General features: G+C 30.9%; 1 protein-coding gene across 6 annotated transcripts in view; it reads right to left on the bottom strand.

Moving 5' to 3' along the window:
- Positions 1-554: 554 nt before the first annotated feature.
- LOC139512667 (semaphorin-5A-like) overlaps positions 555-24723 on the bottom strand; it is a 92968-nt gene continuing 68799 nt past the window's right edge. For 5 of the 6 annotated variants that reach the window (XM_071300453.1, XM_071300454.1, XM_071300452.1 and 2 more), the window contains 17 exons: positions 23120-23218; positions 19065-19278; positions 18662-18750; positions 15822-15854; positions 15321-15493; positions 14373-14505; positions 13839-13993; positions 13398-13596; positions 12772-12848; positions 12153-12457; positions 11390-11566; positions 10745-10924; positions 9454-9639; positions 4827-5018; positions 3593-3760; positions 2801-2953; positions 1309-1824 (listed from right to left, as the gene is read on the bottom strand). In XM_071300453.1, the coding sequence (XP_071156554.1) occupies positions 1442-1824; positions 2801-2953; positions 3593-3760; positions 4827-5018; positions 9454-9639; positions 10745-10924; positions 11390-11566; positions 12153-12457; positions 12772-12848; positions 13398-13596; positions 13839-13993; positions 14373-14505; positions 15321-15493; positions 15822-15854; positions 18662-18750; positions 19065-19278; positions 23120-23218 (2916 nt within the window). In that variant the 3' untranslated portion in view covers positions 1309-1441. Of the gene's footprint in view, positions 1825-2800; positions 2954-3592; positions 3761-4826; positions 5019-9453; positions 9640-10744; positions 10925-11389; positions 11567-12152; positions 12458-12771; positions 12849-13397; positions 13597-13838; positions 13994-14372; positions 14506-15320; positions 15494-15821; positions 15855-18661; positions 18751-19064; positions 19279-23119; positions 23219-24723 lie in introns of all 6 variants that reach the window. The other variant, XM_071300451.1, reaches the window with a different exon arrangement.

Here is a 24723-nt window from a genome sequence, read left to right as displayed (position 1 = left end):
ATCATCCTTTTATAATTACATTAGATGTATGTTTCATTACAATATGTTATTCTGATTGGCTACACTACAATCTCGCATTATTCCTTAAGCAACTTCATTACACAATAAAACTTATCATTCATGATTACGCAAGGTCCCATAATAAAGTGCACAGGTAAATTAAACAAAAACTTGATAAAAATCGTGTTTTCATGATTCTAGCTAAAAATGTAATTACCGGTATAAGTATTGAATGCTTCTTTTTGTAACTTCATAGGGTTGTAAAAGCGTTGACAATGCACACATTTTTAGACTGAAGCACTTCTGTGCTTCATAAGCGCTTCATACAAAATGTACTTTGGTCAACGCTTTTACACCCCAATGAAGTTACAAAAAGAAGCATTCAATTCTTAAATGAAAGTTGGTCAACATACCTTTGAAACTGATGTTTCCTGATATTCATGTTGTTAGCTGATCTTATCTGGACCAATTCTTAAAAGGAGTTAGTTATTACATGTACTGTGTACTGTGTGATAGGGTATTTAAATATTTTCTTGGCTTACAGTAAATGATTATCAAAGACTATTAGATAACAGTACAGCAAATCTTATAAATAAAATAAAAATATACACAATAACTTTAAAAACTAAATCATAAATAATTTTTTCTTATATACATAGTTGTAACATAACCAATGACAAATCACATAATCTGGTCCAATACAAAGGCACAAAATTAGTTGAAATACTGTTGAAATCCCCTTTGGTTTGACAAGACTTCCATTTCAAACAACTTACTGGTGTATTTTACTTATTCTGTCAACCAGGGTGGTCCAAATAAAAGTCTATCCATCTATAGTCACAGGCATCAGAATAACCATTTTATTCATATCAACAACCCTACTGATGTTCTTAATTTGTTCAAAAAGATTTTCATAATCTGCTTGTTTTTCAGACTTGTTTTAAGGAAAGCTTTCATTGTCTTTTAATCTTTATCAACTGTTTGGTCAAATCATTTAATAAATATCATGAGAATGAAACAAAGTACATGTCAAATGAAAAACATATATATATTTACCACATGTTTTTTAAGTGTGACTACATGAAATAAACTAACCAGTCATCTATTTGATCATTAATATGTAGGGATAAATGCTTTGTTTTGTAGTAAAAACATTTTTGTCCAATTTTGTCTGACTATATGGTATTGTTTATGCACATTGCTTTAGACCAAACAATGACCAATAGTTGCTTAAATCTAAGTAATTCCTGTTCTCTTTACTATTATTGTCTATCTTTTTAAGGCAGTTTCTGCATTTATTGTATAACAATACACTGAAAAGAATAATTCTTCCCAGATGTTTACATTTCACAGAAGGAAAACCCCTTCCTAAATATAGAATATAAATTAAGCAAACCGTGCTAAGTAGTAATGAGAATCACATGATCAATGATTGTAAATGTTACCCGTCAATAAACTGCAAATCTGTATGCATTGCTTCCTTTCTCTTTAAAGAGTTCAATGAATTCTTACTTGATACAAATTTATCTTGTTTTGAGATCTGTAAAGAGCTAACATCAAACACTTTGTTATTCACTGTCAAAAAATCTAAACTAAGCTGTGATGACATTGATTTTCTTTTTCCATTATTGAGCTGTTCATTTTTCTTTCTTTCCTTTTCTAAATCAAATTTTCTAAAGCTGCGACAACTTTTAACGCATAAATATAATCCAATAGTCAACATAATACCAAAAATAAAAGACCCTGATGCAACAACTATCAGGTTTAACAAAGAGTAATTTTTCTCCGTCTCTTCTCGTTCTTTAATAGGTGCCACACCAATTCCTAAAATATAGTAAAATAATGTTTTGTAAGCAAGAATTAAGGTGGCAAATAACACTACAGGAAGATAACTCTGCAAAATCAGCTGAATGTTTCAATCCTGTTCTTTTGTTAATAAAATATTGAGCTGCTTGAAAATAAGTGTTTGTCAAACTGATATGTAATAATCCACTGAAATTTTTCTGATAAAGTGCTTGTGTTTGGTTTTTTTTATAGAAATTTTCATATTTTTGTCAAAGCGTCAAAGTAAATCTTTTGTTCAAATGTTATGAAAATTAAACAAGCCAAATTAACTTTTGTCAAGATGCTTGGTACCACTTTAACTACACATTTAAAAAAAAAATCATGTATTCTTCTTATGGTTGAAGACTAAAGACTAATGGATAAGGAGGTAAACAACTTCAGGCTTGTGATACAGTTATTGTAATGTATCATCTATAGCAAACCAAATGAAACATTTCCACAGAATCATCTCCTCTTGGTCCAGATATTTAAAATTTTGACTGATCAATTATCCCATTGAATAAGTTTCTGTAGAAATTGTTCATTTGGTAAGCAATATAATGCACAATAGAAATTGACACATATGACAAAATTAACAAGAATGTGTTCTAAGTACACAGATGCCCCATCCACACTATCATTTTCTATGTTCAGTGAATTGTGAAAATTGGATACAATCTCTAATTTGGCATTAAAATCATAAAGATTATACCATAGGAAACATGTTTACTAAGTTTCAAGTTGATTGGACTTCAACTTCATCAAAAACAACCTCAACCAAAAACTTTAACCTGAAGCGGGACAGACGAACGACTGAATGAACAGACAGACGAACGGACACACAGACCAGAAAACATAATGCCCATAAATGGGGCCTAAAAATATATAACACTAAAATAGTTTACTATTGTAATAAATTTTTACTGATAAAACAACACCTTTTCACATTTCCAGTTGTATCCAAAAGCATACTTACTGAATGGTATATATTCACAATTGCTAGTCTCTATTCTATGACCTTGACATTCCTCATTTGAGGGATGGTCTATTTGACACTGTCTGTGTCGATATTGTAAATCTTCTACTCCACACACAGTCCATTCAGACCAATGATTCCAACCAGCTGATACTATAAAGAACATCATATTGTCAACATTTGTTAGAATTACTCCTGGTAGGTTTGATTTCTATAACTAAGCAGTTTATATGGTAAAAAATAAAGAACTGAGACCGAACACAAATTTACATTGTTTGATTGATTGAAGGTTGGTGTTTAAAGTTGATGTTTTAAGCTCTTGGTTGTTCTTTGAACCAATCCTGTTTCATTAAAAGCATAGTGGTGCGTTGTTGTTTGAATTTTTGGATGTCATTTTGTTTTTTTGTCATATCTTGACCTGACATGTAGAACATGAATCCTTTATGGTTATACATTTTTGTATACAGTAAAAAAAAAATGTATATAGTAATAGGAAGGACATTTGGAAATCTTTTCCTTCTCTATACTCTTTCCTTGAATTTAATTCATGAAAAGTTAGAGTATAATCTAAATCACACATGTACTGTGCATGCTTCTAAACTAATTATGATTTACTTTCTTTTTCAATATATAATATTTCATTTAAGATAACTTGTACTCTCAACTAAACAAACTCCATCATTTGTATGTGTATGTTTAACTGTAAGTACATACCATTACACATCGACTAATGAAACAAAATCAGGCAAATGAACTAATTCTGTATCTAAGTATTATATTGTATGTTCTTACCATTACAAAGGGGAGTTGTGCATGGCTTGTAATCAGTGTCCTGTCCTTTGCAAGGAAGAATAAATTTAGTTCCTTGAACAGAACTGTCACATCTTCTCACTCTAACATGACTTCCATGTCCACATGTAGCTGAACATACAGAATATTCTGACCAACATCCCCATACACCTTCAAAAATAAATACTGTGTGTACTCATAGGAGAAATGAATGATCAGTAAGTGAAACATATAACTAATTTTTGAAGTAGCAGAAAAAGGAGTCAGTTCGGTATGGGCCATATTTGGCCCCGATTTAGAAATTGAATGGTACAAGATAAAATATGTTATAAGTTGTCTTAAAGACATGTGAAAAAGTAAAATAGAACAATGTGTGTAAAAGCTTTATTCCAAAGGGTTGATTTCTACATTCAAAATAGGTCAAAATAAGAGATTTAAACAAATTTGACAAAATTTGCCGGATTTCAATCAAATTTAGGACAAGGAAACATACATGATAGAGCACAGGTGTCACCAAACTAAATATTCAAGTTACACATACAAAATGTCATTACAAACATTCTGTTCAAAGATCTTTTTTGTGGACGTATGCACTCTATGTTTCCTGTCTAATGATCAATGCAAAATTAACCATTTTCATTGATTTTTCCGGGAAAATAAAAATGGGTACTGTTTGTGACGTCATCAGTAAAAAGCAGGAATGTAAATTTTCAACAAAAAGCTCTTTTCCTATCTAGTCAATGTATTAACTATGATTCATTGTGATATTGGTCAATAAATCATAATTTTAAATTTGAGGTAAACAAGAGGGCCATTTTAGGGCCTTTATAAACATTGAAGAACATTTATGTTTGATACAACTCAGGATATAATAAATTGGTTGAATAGTTAAGGGACGACATCAAAAGATCGATGTAGGATAAAAAACTTAAATCAAATAGTTTGGGGTGAGAGGGTTAAAATTCTGCAAGTTTTGTTTATCTAAAATCGATTTTTACATATATCCCTATTGGTAAATCAATTTTTCCCAAATCAAGTTAAGAGGGGGGTCAGTGAAAAAACTATATGAATTAAGTTTTTAATCCTATATAGAACTTTTGATGTCGTCCCTAAATAAGTAAAAGTCTGGTATCCTAAATTTTTCACTGGTTCTAAGAATATTATTCATAGATAGCTTAATTTGCCTCTTTGTATTTTTAGTAACAAAATGCTTTAAGATTGAAATTTGAGGGATTACCTTGGCAAGAATGTATGTTACACTGCCTAGCTTCTATGTCATGACCTGAACAGTCTTCTCCAAAACCCATTGGCTGAGGATTATCACATGATCTCTTCCTGTGTTGAGTTCCTCCTCCACAATCTTTAGAACAGTGTGACCATGGTTGCCAAGACGACCAGCCACCCACCTTTGTTAGGTTCCTTGCTATTTCTGATGGGACAAGAATGCATTATAAAAAAGTACAATATTCCAAGAACATTCCATAGGGCATTAGGTTGTTTATAGAGCCTGTAATTCAGTGGTTGTCTAAGGTTCATATCTGCCATATTAGATTTTTTTTTGTAAATTGACTTGTTATAAGGCTGTTAGTTAGAATTGTTTGCAATTTTTCGTGTCAGGTGTTTTTTATTCGACTACTCAGTAATGGGGATTTTCTCACTGTTGAAGGTTGTACAATGACATATAATTGCTTATGTCCATTTCATTTGGACTATGAAGGATATTTGTCTCATTGGCAATCATACCACATCTCCATATTTTTATATTTATATACAGCCACTAATATTAGAGTGTAGGACAGCATGATTGATATATCTGCAATTAATGCCTTTTTTTCAACAATTACACTTATTTCTTCATGATGTACTATTTAGTACTGTTTTAAGTATATTTGTTTTTGTTGTTGTCCAGGATACCACTGTCATAAAGTCAAGTACTTTACTGAACTGATGTTAAGTGTATATAATCTTCTATGATAAAAATTTAAAGGGGTGAGTTCAGTGTTCATCTAAAGGTGTCAGACCACCAATTTAAAATCCCCATCTATTCAACCATTATTTTAATTTCCACAGATTCTAAATATTTTACCTTAATTTTCACTTCATAGAAACCAAGTATATCCTGAATTGTATGTGTATTGACTTTCAACATGTCAATTTTTTCAACTAACGTTTAAAGTCTAACAATGAATCATGAGCGTACGGAAGGCCACTTGTACTTAAAGTAACCCTTGATTTTCTGGTAATCTTTAAAAAAAAAAGTCTTCTATGGAGCGCATTGATTCTCAACTTTTAATGTAATTCATAGATAAGTGAATTTTAGCTCAAAAGGGACTGAATACATTTTTCTTCCACCAAAATGTTCATTTCTGCTAATTTGATGGTTAGTTTAAGAATACAATGACACTAAAAGTAATATTTCTTGTTGGGGAAGGGCTCCTTTCACGTATTTTTCGAAATTAGAGAAGGTGAAAGACTTCAAAGTGAATTGCTGGTCTGACACCTTTAGACAAGCAGTATGTTCCTAAACCATTGTCAGTGTGTTGTCTTAGTAAATAAGTTGTATCTGTTTATTGTCCTTGAAGGAATCTGAAGATTCTGACACAATTTTTTTTGTCTTTATAAGACTGTATCATCTTGATAACTATTTAATATTTTCTGACAGTTTATCTTATTCAATTGATAAATCTAGTTGAAATAATTCCAACAGTATGGTAAGGCATGTATTAAATCATCAAGGTTAATAAGTCACATTTTTTATTGTTCTTGTTTGCATTAATATCATAAGACAAGGCTGTCACTTATAGTCTCTACAAAATCATCAAATATATGCAAATAAATATTACTAAATATACATACATGTCATACAATCATTACCAATTTTGTCTGAAATGAACTGTTACGGTGATTTGATTCTTAGAAAGGCTTTATATACAACATAGATCATAAGCTACATACACACAATTTGTAAAAAGTCTTTTTTAAAGTACATTTATTTACATATATATCCTTTATGAATTATTCTCATTCATTTCATCTGTACATTTTATATTTCTTCCTTGCATATAAATTCTTGTTATTTTTTTTTTAGTTACTTCCCCTTTTTGTTCCATTGCTTAACTTAAAGCATGTTTAAAGTCTTATCATCTTGAAATACATATCATTTCCCCCTTTCCGTAATGTGGACCATGGATCAATCAATTACAAATTATTTATGACATAACAGTTTTTAACTTTAATTTTGTTTTTAACTATTTATTCCCTTGAACTGGGTCTTTTCCTAAAACAAAGGAGAAATAGAGCTTATCAAAACTCTACATAATTTGGAATTTTACTCTTGTTAAAAGATTTGCAGCACTTGAATGAATGGTCTTGATGGACCAGTCATTTGGATTATCTGACACTTTTAACATTTTTGGATTGAAAAATTGCAAAGTGGTCCTCATATAGTCAAATTGGAAATGGAATTACATAATGAAATCATACCATTTTTCTTTTCTTTCCTAAACCCTGATTTTGTCACCTGTCTGTACCAACAATGTGTAAACTCTTTTAAAATCTATTACAATCAATAAGGGAGATTCACAATTGGAAAATCTTCAAATGAAAAGAAAAACCTTTGATTCTTTGAGTATAAGTAAAATTAGGTTCTTTTCTCCATTCCTTGAATTTCTAATAGAAAATTAAACACTACAAATGTACAAGGCACTATATATATATATATATATAATTATATATAAATGTAAAAATAAAAAAAACAAATGCAAAAATATAAATAAATCTTATATTTACATCTGTACAATATTAGCACTGATTAAAATATTTGTAGAATGTAAAAAAAAATTGCCATTTTCATCATTACTTAATCTATTAAGTGTTGGAATAATCGAATTTTCTGTTATGCAGATGTGATTATTAAACATCCCTATGAATTATTCAATGAGATAAGTAAACCTAATTTCTTGCCTGCTTTGTAGAAAGATAAAGAAGACATTTTTTACTTCTGAAACATACTTAAAACTAAAATATTCTAGTTGAGGACCTAAGACTAAGGATTCCTGCCTCAATATTTTCAAAGAAGACTAAAACTTAATATTAGAAAACTGGTTGATAGTTTCTACTTTAAACCAGTCAAAATGTTCTTCAGAAGTGATGACACTATCAATGCAATTGCATTGAAAACTGCAAGTACATGTAACAAATACATATCGTATCTCTGGAATTCAATCAGGTCAGACAAAAACAATAATCTCTTATATAAAAATCACATTAGCTTTTATTTACATATTCCAAGCATGTATTTTGAATTTAATTTTTAAAATTTGTTACTGAATTCAAGAAACATTGCAGCATAGGTTAGTTTTTGTAACAATATTGAGTTTTTGCAAAGCTCTTTAAGATGGTTCAGTATTTTGGCTACAGAGGAGGATTTATAGGAAGGGCCCAGGGCCCCAATTCCGCCCCTTTTTGTTGGAAAAATTTGGTTGAATAAATAAGGGAATCACTGATGCATGACCGACACCCTCTTAGGCAGTCAGTGGCCCCCCTTTTATGACAATTTCTGGATCAGCCACTGGGCTATGAATTATTCGAGAGACTCAAAGAAAGACAACAAGGATCTTTTATTTAGATTAATAGAATATGCAGGAAATGTTTTAGGAGAAACATATATATATGATTACATTGTACTACATAAAGAAGAAATAACAAGAGATTGGCATAACAACATAACAATATTTGGACTTGGATTCATGCTCAGTTCTGGAAGATTTGATTAAGCAGACGTTACAAGGAATAACTTCAGTGATGAAAATTGTCAATGAACATACACAGTTCCTTGATCTTAAACTTATGATTTATATGGAGGGAAATAACAATTTAGTAATTGATTCAATTCCATTAATTTAAACTGTGTAGATTTGTTAAGTACTAAAAACGATTCATAAAAATAAGAAACAAAATTACAAAGTTCACATTAAATAATCAGCACATTAATCAAGATATCTTATACTTATGCTGAGTTCACACGTAATTCGAATTCGATTAGTTTAATTCGTAATAGAAACGTTTTACATCCTAACATCAATTCTAATTCGAGATTGCAATTCATGTCAAATCCACTTTACTGTCCAAACGACCTTAACTTTAATTCATATTGACAAAAGTCAATTCGAATTAATTCGAATAAAAAAAGAAGAGTGTGTGAACGCGATTAGCGAATTTGATTGGCATTTCGATTCAAATTCAATCGAATTAAATATACATGTGAATGAGGCATTAATTAAAACAACTTAATAGGTACATATAATTCAAGTGAAAATATACTGGCTTTAAAAATATCAGGGTCCAGCCCTTATAACTACTTATAGTATAGTACAAAATAAACAAAAACAAAAAGTAATACAGAAGTGGTGTTAATATACATCATGCTGTTGCTAAGGAAATGTTGCTATGGTAACAAGAATGAACCCGCATTCTGTGAGTCTATATTCTAAAGGTGGAAGAGCAAGAATCCACATTCCACATGTGCTGTTATATATTTTAGTATTCCACACATCCATGTTGACGAAGTCACATACTAATTGCTATGGTTACGATGACGGAATCACACAATGCAAATATTCTGTATACAAAATGGCTGAACCACACAATGCTGTTTGCTATTATAACGATGAATACTCTTTGGCAGTGATTGTATTAGATGTTAAACTGGGACTATCTATGACGACACTTGGAACAAACTAAAAATATCCCTAACGTTCGACACTTGCAATAATCTCGGAAATATTGTCTCCTGTATTTGCACATACTTCTAACTGCTCGACTAAGTGGAGCATAAAATGGGTCTATAGTATTTCTAAGCTCACCTGCTTTGTGACACGTCCCATCATTTTTAAAACAAAACCTTGTATGTGTTTTCACATAGCTTGTTTTTATCATACTGACATCAGGAACATTTGCTTTACACATATAACGGAATCTCTGTTCAAAATGTCCACTAGAAGTTGAATTTGTTTTAATCCAATTGGTCCATGGTGCATATTTTTCTAATTCTGAAAAGTACATAGAAAGCTAGTGTCATGCAGTGACTACAAACGTGTATTCTGTCATTAAATCATCATGCTCAGTGTCTCAAATGTGTTTAACTAATTACTTAGTGACCTATATTTGTAAAATTTTATATAATTTGGTGTCTGGTGGAGAGTTGTCTCTTTGCAATCATACCACATTTTCATATTTTTAAAGTTGTAATAACATTTTTGAAATTGTTTTTTTATTTGCTTCCTAATTTAGAATTATTAATGAATTATGTGATAACCTATACAAAATAGTTGTGACAGAGGTAAATCATTGGTAATTTTCATATAAGCATGCTAGGTTTGGTATTCATTTGGTTATAAAAATGTTCATAAAAATATTTTGAAGCATAAGTATGTGTCTGAAGAATTTCAAAAAATACCACTTGGCCCTAAATGTATATTCTATTAGTATCTAATATGAAAAATAGGCTGTAACCATGGTAACAACCAAATTGTATTGTATCATAAAAGTGATTAAGCTTCAAACGATTGAGTTGGAAAATATGTTTGATAAACATTTTCTGCCCTTTGTTCAGGTTGTCATCTCTTTGACACAATCACCATTTCCATTGTCAATTTTAACAATATATTGGTGTGTTTAATTATAGGGCTATTTTTAATGCACCACAATGATGCATAAGCATCAAATATAATTCATGCTGACCAAAATATTTTGGAGCGAGAGAGAAATTCTTACAGCATTCTTACTTATCTCTGAAATCAATAGAAAATTAGATTACATGTACATTGTACTAAAATTTGTGTGTTCCATGCATTCTAGGAATATTCCATGAAATACTATAAAACATACTTGTTTATCATGACCATTTTTTGTGAACTTTGTGATTTCATGCATTATTCAAACATGACAAAAAAACATCAAACTGTGATAAGTATTACATCTATATACTTTATATTATAACTGTCTATCTATCTTACATATCAGACATTTGAAATAACTTTAAAATAAAGTTAAATAAATAATTCATTTTTTTTTTTCAAAACAAAAAATAATTTGAAATTTACATTTGCAAGACAATTGACAAACATACAGAGAGAAATGCTGAAACATTTTTACCTGGACAATGATGGGTATTGCACATCCTCCATTCTTGAGTATTTCCCTCACAAGGTCTTCCCTTGGGGGATGGTGGTGGTTGAATACAACGACGTATCCGTGTTTGTATTCCACCATTACAATCAGCGGTACAGTCACCCCATGGTGACCAAACTGTCCATCTACCATCCACAGGTGGTTCTAAAAAACAACACTCTATTAAATTTAAAGGGGCACTAGCTACAAGATATAGAAAAAAATAAAATAAGATCTTTATTGTCAATTAAGAACTTTATTGTCAATAATTGTAAAAACAAGAAAACATTGCTAATGAAATATTCATTTGCAAGTGAATAATTGGACCTCAATAAATCTGTATTCATGTGAACTTCAATTGAACCTCTTAGCTAGAGATGGGTTACACGTGAACTAGGCTTGATCAGCTAGAAAAAAGGAAAATAAATGCATTATAAGTTATTATTTTAGACTTTTTGTTTTATTAAAATGGATACATGTTTTAGAATGTTATAAGTCAAATATGAAATTTGCCCAAAATTGAACTATTCGATGGGAAGCTTCATTATATTTTACGGAATTTCAACTGCTGCTTTAGGATTGGAGAATGCTGATAATGCCACCTTATTTCTATACAAGAGAGGATCTTACCTGGACAGCTAGGGTTACCTGGACAATAACCCTCATCTCTGTCAGACCCTATACAATCCCTACCCATATATCTAGGCGGAGGATTACTACAGTAACGATTCCGAGATCTTGTTCCGTTGTGCCCACAGGTAATAGAACACTTAGACCAAGCAGTCCAAGCTGTCCACTGGCCATGTGCTATAAAGGATAAAACATAAAATAGATGGTTGATTTCTGCTGATGAGATCATCACCTACACCCACATAATAATTTGACTGAAAGTTTTTCTGTTACACATTTTTCACATTGCTCTCAGTAGCATTATTTCATTTGTGTTGATGTTATACTTATCTTTTTTAAATGGATAATAATCAGCATGTACACTCTTACAAACAAATATTCTTCTGTTTACTTAGTGTTATTGTAGCATTTTTTTTGTATGCTTCCAGGATCTACTGCTTGTTGATTATTTGTCTTGGAAACAAGAAGAATCTTAGTCTTGTGTAAATACATTCTTCACTAGGCCATATTTTTTTGTAAAAATATAATTTCACAGAATATAACCTGTTCATTCAATTTAATTAATTCAAGCAACAATTATTTTTAGGAAACATTTGTGATAATTTTCTGCCATGCTCAACAAAATTACAAAAAGTTTTTTTACAAATATATCAAGATGTTACTTTATGAACTGCTTTACAGCTTTTTCTTCTTAAAACAGTCAAAACATAAAAGCTTCTATATGCTATTCATGTAAAAAAATATTTTTCTATGTGATGTGTACCTGTACAATTGGTGACCTCCACAACTGATCCTACACAGGATTTCCCGCCAAAAGCAGGTTTAGGATTGTCACATGATCTTGTTCTACAAAGGCAATCCCCTGCTGAAGGATCTGGAACTGTCTGCTGGCATGTTTCCCAGGATGACCATTCTGACCACATCCCATCAATAGGATGTTCCACTATTGGACAGGATATGATGTCTTGCATCCAGTAATGTATGGAGGGGTCATTATCTGGAGCAGTTGTACATTTACTGGAAGCCTTGTTCCATCCACAGTATGGATCCATGGAATTTTTACACAGACTGGAATGTAAATAGTTTGAATAATCCAGTTTCTAGTTGATATTTTTATTCTGTAGCTTAGACTTTACATCTTATACTTCTTATACAAGGAATACTAACATTACAATTTTTGTATGCCTTCATATATATATTCCCCTATGACAATCTTAGGGTTAAGTCAAACACATTTTTTATAGTGATTTTTTTCAGGACTATTATTAACAGCAGAGAAAATGTTTTGACTATTGCAAAACCATCACTCCTCTACAAAAAAAAAATGAAGAAAAGGTTGGTGTAGAAAATAAAAAAAAACTTTTTAATAGTATAATACTTACTCTTGATCAGTAAATCTGTCACATCTTTGTACTGGTATTTTTATGATTTTTCCAGTCACTGTAACATACACTGCACCCTGCATAATAAAAAAACTAAATTGTTAGTTCCAACTATCAATGCATTCTGGTAAAAATCATATTCCTTTCCAAACTGGTTTGTCAAAACTGTAATTCCAATTGCATGATTTTGATTTGAAAGTAATTTGTAATTGAGCATGTTTTCAATTATATGCTATTGAAAGTAATGACATGACTTTTTAATTACATTGTTTTTGTACTTTCAGTTATATTTGCTTGGAAGTTAAAACATTTATTGTTTCTTTAATGCACTCACACCTGTGAAATATATATATTTTTTTAAATGTCAATTAAAAATGCATAACTGCATGAAGTAATGAATATTCTGTTAATGTACTGAAATCTATTCACTGGTAATGAAAGTGCTGCTTATGGGTGATACTGATTGTTGGACAAAGAATACACAAACAACTGGTGCTCTTGAACCTGTAGTATTGTGCTGTACCTTATCTTCTGATATCCTCAGATTTTTAACAGGTTTGTGATCCCCATTAGGTACAATCTTATGTTCTTCTATGAGAAAGGCCGAGTTAAGCTGAGGTACCTACCTTATCTTCTGATATCCTCAGATTTTTGACAGGTTTGTGATCCCCATTAGGTACAATCTTATGTTCTTCTATGAGACAGGACGAGTTAAGCTGAGGTAAATATGCCATTTTCCTTATATAACCATCAACAGTTGCCAAGAAGATCACATGGTATTGTTGACCTTTGCCCTTGACACTGTCAACTACTAAATGTGTCCACCTACAAGAAAAAACAAGAATTTGCTAATTCATATATTGCATTTTTCTGATATTAAATTAAGAAAGAACATATAGCCAAGGGTTCTTTTTTCTAATATTCAATCTATGGAAAATGTATTTTACAGATTATTTTTCTAATTCAATTGATTTAGAAGTCCCTCCTTGTGTAAGAAACTTTACCCTTATATACCCAGAAAAGATATCTTTAGTCTATAGACTCCTGTTTGAAAATTTAAATCTCACCTTTCATTTTGACCAAACACAAGTGGGTCTAGAGTGTGAGGTTGTATGGCATCATCCATCAATTGGTATTTCTGTGCTTGCATTATCTGCAGTGAAGACTTGCGTAAACCACCATCATCCGATGATCTTTTATCTGTACCACTATCATCTGGACACTACAATTAACAAATAAACCCACATTATATATGTCATGTTTTGCCTCCTCAAGCAGATTAATACACCACCTTTGTGGATCTTCTATTTCATATTTTGATCACAATAAAAATTTTGGGTTCCTCATCACAATTTTTTTTTTACTTTACCTTTTATCTATTCATGCTAACTCTAATTGATATGAAACAAACCTCTACAGAAATTCTTCATTTAATATTTAGTTGAAAATTTTGATTTTTCAGGTTTTGCCTTTCTAAATATGGGGAGGGAAAAGTGAGAAAATGTTCCTATAACATTGATTTATTATTGACAGAAACTTAACAAAATGGCTTTCATAATTCATACAAAATGGAGTTTTGTTCTAACTTTCCTGTTACCCACCGATAAAGGCTTTTCACTAGTGTCTTTCATCCAGGCAGATCTCACATTCTCCTGGTATTTGTAAGCCCCATTAAATACATTAGTGAATGATGTCATGTTGTAAATACACACTGCTGATCCTGCTATGCTATTTCTGTGAGAGAGAAAAAAGCAATGTTATATTATAACTGTTTGTGCATTTATAAAGCTAACAAGTTTAAAAACTGTTCTTCAAACTTTGATCACTTTATAATTAACCTATGGATGAATGCTAGAAGTATACTGTTGTTGTTCCATCATTGAGTCTTGTATATTTGGAATTGGAGTATTATAGTTTGAAACATGACTAAAACATTTTGTGTTTTCTGCATTGAAATTCTGTACTGTTTATACAAAATTGTGTCTACCTGAACAGCTTATTACATTGCTGTCTGAAATCTTATAATATGATAGGCATGAACTCATACCAGCGTTTTAAGGATTTTGTGAATCAGCTTTCAACAAGAGCGAGTATTCTTAGAATATTTTGTATATTATTGTTTTGTTTGTAATTTGATTTGTTATTTATTATACTTTTATTTTAAAGTTTTGGTGTTTAAAGTTATAAGCTCCTGTGTAGATTTTTATGTTACCATTTTTATTCATCTGATCAAGATTAAAAGGGGGAGGGTTGAGTGCTAAAACCAAGTTTATCCCACCACATGTCCATGTACCTGTTCCAATTAAGTGGATGTCTCGTTATATTAATGTGTTTTTTCTCATTTTGTCCTCGATCCAAGAGCTTTGATAGAGTTTATTATTTTATTTCATTCTTTTGTAGATTGGACAATTTTTAATTTGACATATATTATAGACACCAGCCCTTTTGTTGAAGACTATAGATGTCTAGATGTCTTTTTTATGATTTGTAAATTGGTATATTGGATAACTTAGAGTGTGATTATAAATAAAACACACATAAAAACTTACTCTGATGTAGTGAAAATTGCAAAGAAATATTTTTCAGTTCCAGATTCTAGGAAATATGTACTCTGTATTTGGTCAAAATAAAATGGATATTTCCCTGGTATAGAACAATTCATTCTAGCCTTATTGAATGTGGTCCAATTGTCTTCAAATAATAAATCTCCTCCTTTATCGCTCTGGAAAATAATTTTTGAGATGTGCAGTAAAATAACAAGAGTGAATTATCAATTATACAAAAATATTTAAATAGTTGGCGACTTAATCATTATAAATTACTGTTCTATGATGTCAAGTCAAAGTTAAAAGTGGTCCTTGCATATTTAGCATAACGGTAATACCATTTGGTGCAGCAAAACTCTTATTTCTATCAAAACTTAGTCTATTATTTACCTAGTAACCATACATTTGTATAAAAAGATTGTTGTTTAATTTTAAATAGGATTATTTGTACAACATGAAGAAAAAAACTGGTATAAAGATAGTGAAGACAAATAATGTTCTAACCTTACAAACTCTTGCCACACGGGAATAGATTCTCTGAAATAGAAGTATAAAATTGACATTTATGTTCATAGCAGCCATATTTTCCAGTTTTAGATCACCTTCAATACAGCTTGATAAAACATTGAAAAAGTATCAATTTTGGAACTGAAGAAAGGATGATTTCTATCTCCTTACATAGTGATGGTTACACCTTTCTTGAAGCCCTTCCAAAAAATATATAGATAAAGAAAAGCAAGCAAGTAGTTGTCTTTTGTTAATGTGGTTCATAAGTGTTCTCGTTTCTTGTTTTTTATATAGATTAGACCGTTTGTTTTCCCCGTTTTACACAAGTAATTTTTAGGCCCTTTATATCTTGCTGTTCGGTGTGAGTCAATACTCTGTGTAGAAAGCCCTACTTTGACCTATGTTTTACTTTCACAAATTGTGACTTGGATGGAGAGTTGTCTCATTGGCACTCATACCACATCTTCTTATATCTATTCATATGGTTATTCCAAAGAATCTCAGGTGATCATTTTCAGTGAATTAATTCTCAATCTCCTCTACTAAAAGGTAACATGCAAGTTTTGTTATTTAGAGATTTTGATGATGATGGAAGATATTTGATAACCAGATGCTCCGCAGGGCGCAGCTTTATACGACCGCATAGGTTGAACCCTGAACGGTTGGGGCAAGTATGGACACAACATTCAAGCTGGATTCAGCTCTAAATTTGGATTGTGATTAAATAGTTGACACAGCATAGGTTTTGGACACAGAATGAATGTGGTCTAATGAACTTAAAATAATTTTTTTGTCTTTGAGCAATCACTATGCTGTTGAATATTAATCCTCTCAAAAAAATGTTTGAAGAAATTTTCTTTTTATTTATGAAATCTGAAATGAGAAAAATTAAACCCCACAATTTTTTTTTTCACATCCCCCTTTCCCTTTTTTTAAAACTGATCTCAATTCAAATTTCTAATGGAGTTTGCAACAATAACTACTCATTTAAATACATCATAAAATATTAAAATGTAACAAAAAGTGCTTGTTATCACTGAATGGTAAAGAGTGTTTTAATTTATCAGTTGGTAGTAAAAGTGAATATACATTGTGCATTGTATAAAACAATGATTTAAGTTGATTCAACTACTATTCTGGACAAAGAAAGATAACTCCAATCAATTGAAAATTTCTTGCTATTGCACAATATTGTGCAATTAGATATTTCTTGCTATTGCGCAATACTGTGCAATTGAACATTTTTTGCTATTGCACAATACTGTGCAATTGAAGATTTCTTGCTATTGCTGAATACTGTGCAATTGAAAATGTCTTGCTATTGCACAATACTTAATATAATAATTTTGGATCCTGATTTGAACCAACTTGAAAACTGGGCCCATAATCAAAAATCTAAGTACATGATTAAATTCAGCATATCAAAAAAGCCAAAGAATTCAATTTTTATTAAAATCAAACTTAGTTTAATTTTGGACCCTTTGGTATTTAATGTAGACCAATTTGAAAACGGGACTAAAAATTAAGAATCTACATACACAGTTAGATTTGGCATATCAAAGAACCCCAATTATTCAATTTTTGATGAAATCAAACAAAGTTTAATTTTGGACCCCGATTTGGACCAACTTGAAAACTGGGCCAATAATCAAAAATCTAAGTACATTTTTAGATTCAGCATATCAAAGAACCCCAAGGATTCAATTTTTGTTAAAATCAAACGAAGTTTAATTTTGGACCCTTTGGACCTTAATATAGACCAATTGGAAAACGGGACCAAAAATTAAGAATCTACATACACAGTTAGATCCGGCATATCAAAGAACCCCAATTATTCAATTTTTGATGAAATCAAACAAAGTTCAATTTTGGACCCTTTGAGCCCCTTATTCCTAAAAACCTGTTGGGACCAAAACTCCCAAAATCAAACCCAACCTTCCTTTTATGGTCATAAACCTTGTGTTTAAATTTCAAAGATTTCTATTTACTTATACTAAAGTTATGGTGCGAAAACCAAGAATAATGCTTACTTGGGCCCCTTTTTGGCCCCTAATTCCTAAACTGTTCAGACCTCAACTCCAAAAATCAATCCCAACCTTCCTTTTGTGGTCATAAACCTTGTGTTTAAATTTCATTGATTTCTATTTACTTATACTAAAGTTATTGTGCGAAAACCAAGAATAATGCTTATTTGGGCCCTTTTTTAGCCCCTAATTCCTAAACTGTTTGAACTAAAACTCCCAAAATCAATCCCAACCTTCCTTTTGTGGTCATAAACCTTGTGTCAAAATTTCATAAATTTCTATTTACTTAAACTAAAGTTATAGTGCGAAAACCAAGAAAATGCTTATTTGGGCCCTTTTTGGCCCCCAATTCCTAAAATTTTGGGACCAAAACTCCCAAAATCAATCCCAACCTTCCTTTTGTGGTTATAAACCTTGTGTTAAAATTTCATAGATTTCTATTCACTTTTACTAAAGTTAGAGTGCGAAAACTAAAAGTATTCGGACGACGACGATGACGACGACGCCAACGTGATAGCAATATACGACGAAAAATTAAAATTTTTGTGGTCGTATAAAAACAATATAGTCTCAACTTAAATTGATCTAAATTTTTTATCCAATGTAAAGCACTGCTGTCTATTGGATTGTTGGAAGACTGTGCATTCAGCTCTAGATGTCTATCGGTTTTAGAATTATTTTTTTTTGTTTATACAATTTAGTAAGCAAGACCTCCTACTTTTGTAGACCATGTTGGAAGTAACCACCCAGGCAATCTACATTATGTTTTTATTTGTCATTGTGCAAGACTTAATCTTGGTATCCAATACATACCTTTCCACAATTGATATATTCAACAGCAACTTCCCTATAGAAAAAGTAAATGTGATCATCTACCTCGTAAGCTGAGACAAAATCTGGATCTGTGGAAAAAACAAGAAACAGTTGACATATTACAATATCTCGACTGCTGCAATACTCAAATACCATATTTATTTTTAAATATATTGAAAACTGCAAATTAAATTCAAAGTACCATTAATTTTTTAAGAATTTACGATGAAGTTAATTCAAGATACATATCATCATGATTAGATAAGTTATGGTTTTATATTAATTTCAGATTAATTTTAACAAAATAAAACAAATGTAAATTATCAACAAATTCTACTTTTACAGTTTCATATTTTTTTGCTCCCCTTAAATATGTTTACTAAACAACTGGTTCATTTCTTACCATTTAACCATTTAGAGTTATATTGTTTGGTCCTTAAAGGTCTGCTACCCATTGGTCTATAAATAGCTTTATCTCTTCCTTGTATATCTAACACTGTTCCACTATAGTACATTTTATCCTTTGTCAAGATTGCTGTTGAGTTATGGTCTGGTGTAAACGGACAATAGCCAACTGCATGGAATTCCTCTTGTTCTATCACAGTCAAATTTTCTGCCTGATTACAAACATAATAATATTGTAATAGAATCTTTTCCAACAAAATAAATCATCCTTAAAGTGTTCATATATTGTACAACATATAAGAAATCTAACATCAGCAAACTAGGAAAATCTCATGCGATTAGTAGATTTGCAGTATCAATCAAGACTTGTCACAAGTGGGAAGCTTCTCAGGGTGTTTTAGATTCCCAAGTCTAGCTCACTTGTGTTACTTTCTTAACCATTATAAAGATAATTTTATGTACATTTAGAAGAAGAACCTTATCACATTCTAAAACTATGAATTAATATTTAGAAAACAACCAAAGGAGAAGGGGCTATAAGGGTCAAAATTGGCCTCAACTTCGAGAATTTTTCAAATTCTACTTATTCGTATGTGTATGGCTTTCTTTTTCCATTAGACATATTCATTTTATGAAAAAAATGTTTTTTTTGTAGTTATGACGTCATAATGCCGTGTTTTGACAACACTTCACATGCATATTTGTTGACTTTTCACATTTTTTACTCATTTTCACTTACTTTTTTTACGAAAAAAGTACCAGCGCATTCTTGCCCCAACAAAATATTTTGTCAGAGCAATAATACCAACATAAAGCATCTTATGTTGAAATATTTCAGTGGGACAAAGCTGCGCTCATACTGAATTTTAATTAAAAACTTGCTCAAAACCGGCATCAAAGTTCCAAAATTTTTTGTCCGTTTTTCATATATACCGTTATCGGACTAAGGTTGACCAGGAACAGTTGTATTTTTTTAACATATTATTTGTCAATGGTTGATAATAATACAGTTTCATTATAGAAAGTAAACTATAAAGTGTTTTTCTTCATATTAAAGTATAACATAGCCTCTCAAGTACAGCCTACCCCTTGTCGTCTATATTTATTGTAAGTGATTACGGAACTGACAAACGGAATTTACTGGTTTCTGTTGTTACGTAGTTTTTGATAGCGGAATAGAAATCAGTGTATCATTCGTTAAATACTTGCTATTAACAGACAGAATTAAAAAAACTTTCAATATATAACTTAACACGTAAAATAAAAAATTCCACAGCACAGCAGGGGAGTGTATTTTTGTTCTTTGGTTGTGAGCCAGAAGAGGTCCCGATTTCTGTTGTTTTTTTTTTTTTTTGCATTGGGAAGATCTTCTGGCTCTCTTCCACCTCTTCCCTTTAAATAGGTGGTTTAGTCGACAGAGGTACAAAACAAAAATGGCGTTATCTAGTCGAAATGACAATAATGAATAGAGAGCCTAATTGCAACTGATTTGTGCAGGTTGTTTTTATATTGTACTGCTACGCTACTGTTTAAGCTTCTGGGATGGTTGAGCGCTCACAAACATGCTGTTATGCTGTTAAACCACTGTACTAGGTTAGGGGATGGTTGGGATCCGCGGCTTACATGTTTATCCACGCCAAATTATGTATGTAAAAAACTATATGCTTGTCCCAAGTCAGGAGCCTGTAAGTCAGTGGTTATTGTTTGTTGCTGTGTTACTTACTTGATTTTCGTTCATTATTTTGTACATTAATTAGGCTGTTAATTTTCTTCTATTGATTTCGTGGCCTTTTATAGCTGAGTATGTGAAATGTTGTCTCTTTGACACATTCCCCATGTCCTTTCTTAATTTTATTTTGCTTATTGTTGAAGAGCATATGGTGATAAATGGCTGTTGATTTCTGCGTCATTTAGTCTCTTGTGAGAAATTGTCTCATTGGCAATCATACTTGATCTTCGTTTTAATATCAACCCCTGCCATATTCTTTATGAACCTGTCCCAAGTCAGGATCCTGCAGTTTAGTGGTTATCGTTGGTTCACGTCTCTCAACTCATTTTTGACAAAATGAGATATAGGAAAGCACAAAGAAAATTGTAACGAACAGACAACACTTTTACAGTCATGCATGTCTACGATACGTATCTGAATTTTCTAAAAAAAAAAACAAAACAAAAGGTCATGGAAAACTTGATTTATGTCATCCAACATAACAAAAATCTGCTATATTCGACGTCAAAGTTAATTTTTATTTTACTCTTCACCAGAAGACATTCTGGAGATGTGCAGAAGAGACCAATAAAACACGCCCCAGACGAAAACCTCAGTTTCCATTTTGCACTATTTATAACGTCTGTTTGGTAAAACAAAAATGATTTAGACCACGACATAATCAACAATGATGAAATGGTCATATCATTGATATAAACAATTTAGTTGAATAAGAAGTAAAGAAATGAAAGAAAAAAATTTTTCCTACCGTTTATGAATCAAAATGATCAATATGAGTTATTAACTTCAAATAGTTGTGTCAATGTGGTCAAATCGCCTACACGCTGCGCATTGGGCATGATAGTGTACGTTCGAGTCCCATCAAATACAATTGTTTTTTCATCGCTTCGTAATTTTTTACATTTGTCTCTTTAAATCACATTATCATGATATTGTAAGGACACCTTAACAACAAAAAATAAAAAATGTGCTAACAATATTTCAGTTTTATTAAGGTTGAGCCGGTATATTGTTGAAATGTATAGTTTATGAAATTGTGATCTTTATTCATATATTATATGTATACTAGTGCGTAATACGTCCCACCTTCTTGTATTTTTATCAGCCGAGTACATAAAAGTACACACACACTCATTTTTGGTTATTCAAGTTAAAAGAAAAATAAAATAAGGCCGTTAGTTTTCTCGTTGGAATTATTTTACATTGTCATATCGGGGCCTTTTATAGCTGACTATACGGTATGGGCTTTGCTCATTGTTGAAGGCCGTTTGGTGACCTATAGTTGTTAATGTCTGTGTTATTTTGGTCTCTTGTGGACAGTTGTCTCAATGTCAATCATATCACATTTTCTTTTTTATACAAGCAATAACTAGATTTTCTCTGGTGAAAAATTTCTATAATTTGGTCATACATGTACATAGAACGAATGTTAACTTGTTGTTACCATAGCAACTATTTTAGTGATATTAAATAGTTAAACTTTATATCAATTTTGTTCTTCATTGTATTAATACAATGGTTCACTGGTAGTAATGTATTCACGTTGATTATTTAAGGTGCAATCTATTGTAAAATGTACACAATACATAAAAAAGGATAAAATACGTAAAAATCTGATATTTAAGCTTAGTCGGCCTACCATTTTTATGACGTCATAACAAGAAAACCGCAAGAGATAACTATAAAATTTTTGATGTTTTATAAGCTCCATATCATAGAGATCAATTGAAAGAAATATCAAGAGATTCTGAAGTGGGGCCAATTTTGCCCCTTATAGCCCCTTCTCCTTTAAAAAAAAAATAATGGGAAGAATATAATCAAAAGCAACCCTAAAATGTTTTTTTTTTTAGTTTCTCTGGTTTTGCAAAAACCTGATTAATACAAGTAATAATTGCAAACTAATAAACTCAAATCAGGAGATTAAATAACAAATCATAAGTCTTTTATTGTCACCTTCCTGATCTATCATGAAAGGATATTTATTTCAGATGAAGTCAGATTTATACCTCAACAACAAACCAGAGTTATTTCCCTTCCACTATAAGATCCTAACCATTTTGTCTTTCAAATTAATCCTATATGCTGAAAATTATTCATACATATTTTAAAGTAATTTAATTCATTTCATTCTGGTATAGTACATTTTATTTTGGTATAGTAAATGATATGAGGACAGTCAACAACCCCATAAAGAGGGAAATGAAAAAATATGAGGTGAACTAATTTGTAACAGAAGAGTGGCAGTTCCTACTCCACTAGTGAAACCTGTCCTGTTTCTGCTATTTAAATCTTTTTAAATATAAGGGCATGTTTAATATACTTACACTTCTCCAGATACATTTAGGTTTAAATGCATAGGTTCCGCATGTAAACAAGGAGTCTCCATGAACAAAAACAACTCTTATAAAGTTATGGCAAGTTTCCTGTAACAGAAAATACATTGTAAACAAACATTAAAAATTCAGCCTCACAGAGATCCTATTTCAGATTATAACTTTTCATTTAATCTTTTTGATAACTGACACAATCCTCATTTCGGAACAATAGAGGTAGTATTGATAAGATCTACATTGCTTATCTCAAAAACTTCTATGTATAAAAAACAATGTACTTAAACTTGTTGTGATGTCTAAGGATTAAACTATACAGTGTAAGTTATTTTCAATTTAAAAATTGCAGCCCTGTTTCTTGTGATCTGGAGAATCAGTAATGAGATAAGTCAAGTATTCTGTATTTTACTTACTTATACAAAGTACTGTGTATTATAGAGTGACTACTTTTATACTGGTTTGAACATTTTATATGCAGAACAGATAAAATTTTTTATAATTGTTAAGCACTTTTTCTATCAAATTCACAAAACAATAGATTTTCTATAAAATTCACAATACAGATCTATTGTTTTGTGAATTTTATAGAAAAAGTGCTTAACAATTTTAAAAAATTTGAAATAATCATCACATTTAGTCGATAATAGTTTTTACTGTTTTGGTTCAGATTTAAACAGTAATATGGAAATAATATGGAAACAAATTTAGTTTCAATACAGATATACAATAAGACATGTTGGTTTTATGGTGTTTTTAAGAAAATTATGTTTACCACACAACTACCGTGGATTCATTTATTTTTGTGGATTATGGAAAACTTGTATGTTTGTGGATATTTAATTTTGTGGTTTTGCCAAGGTCTGCATCCAAGTCTATAGAAAATCTGATTTTCGTTGAACTTTTAAATTCGTGGTAAACCTGTACCCACGAAATCAACGAAAATTTGTATCCAAAGAATAATAATAAATTCACAGTACTTTTATTTCTACTTTTTAGAAGTACATCAGTAAAACAGAAAAGGTAATTGTGGAGAGGAAGTTGTTGGCTTGAAAAGAGAAGTACTAATCAACATGTGAACTTTAAGTCTATCAATGTAATCAATTTTGTAAAAGTATAGCTTGGTTTACTGAAAAAAAAAAAAAAAAATGATAAACAAAAAAAATATTCACAGTTTATAATTCAATGATATATAACAATCTGTTCTACCTATGATTTGTATCATTATTCCTCATGATAAACTACCTCTGTTTTGTGCTGTCTTGTAAAAATTTAAAAAATGATTTAAACAAAGTTCTTTCAATTGATAGGTTACTGGACAAGGTTGTGAAGATATCATACAGATATCTCTTTACACAGTATGAAAAACCATAATTTATCCCATAACACAACTTATGGATTATAACATCACAAAACTATCATGTGCTTGCCAAAAGTTTTAAAATTTATCACTGTTCTGACAAACTAGAAATAAACTTTTCACCTTTTAATACCAGTTGAACAAGGGCCATGGCTAAAACTGATTAGCAAAGAAAATATTTTAAGAAAAAAAGATTTGTTCAGGACTATTAAAAATGTCATTATCATGTAGTCCTAGGATG

Source organism: Mytilus edulis, chromosome 2 (genome assembly GCF_963676685.1).
Source record: "Mytilus edulis chromosome 2, xbMytEdul2.2, whole genome shotgun sequence".
NCBI lineage: Eukaryota > Metazoa > Mollusca > Bivalvia > Mytilida > Mytilidae > Mytilus > Mytilus edulis.
The sequence above is the reverse complement of the archived record's forward strand: the minus strand, read 5'-3'. Positions and strand labels throughout refer to the sequence as shown.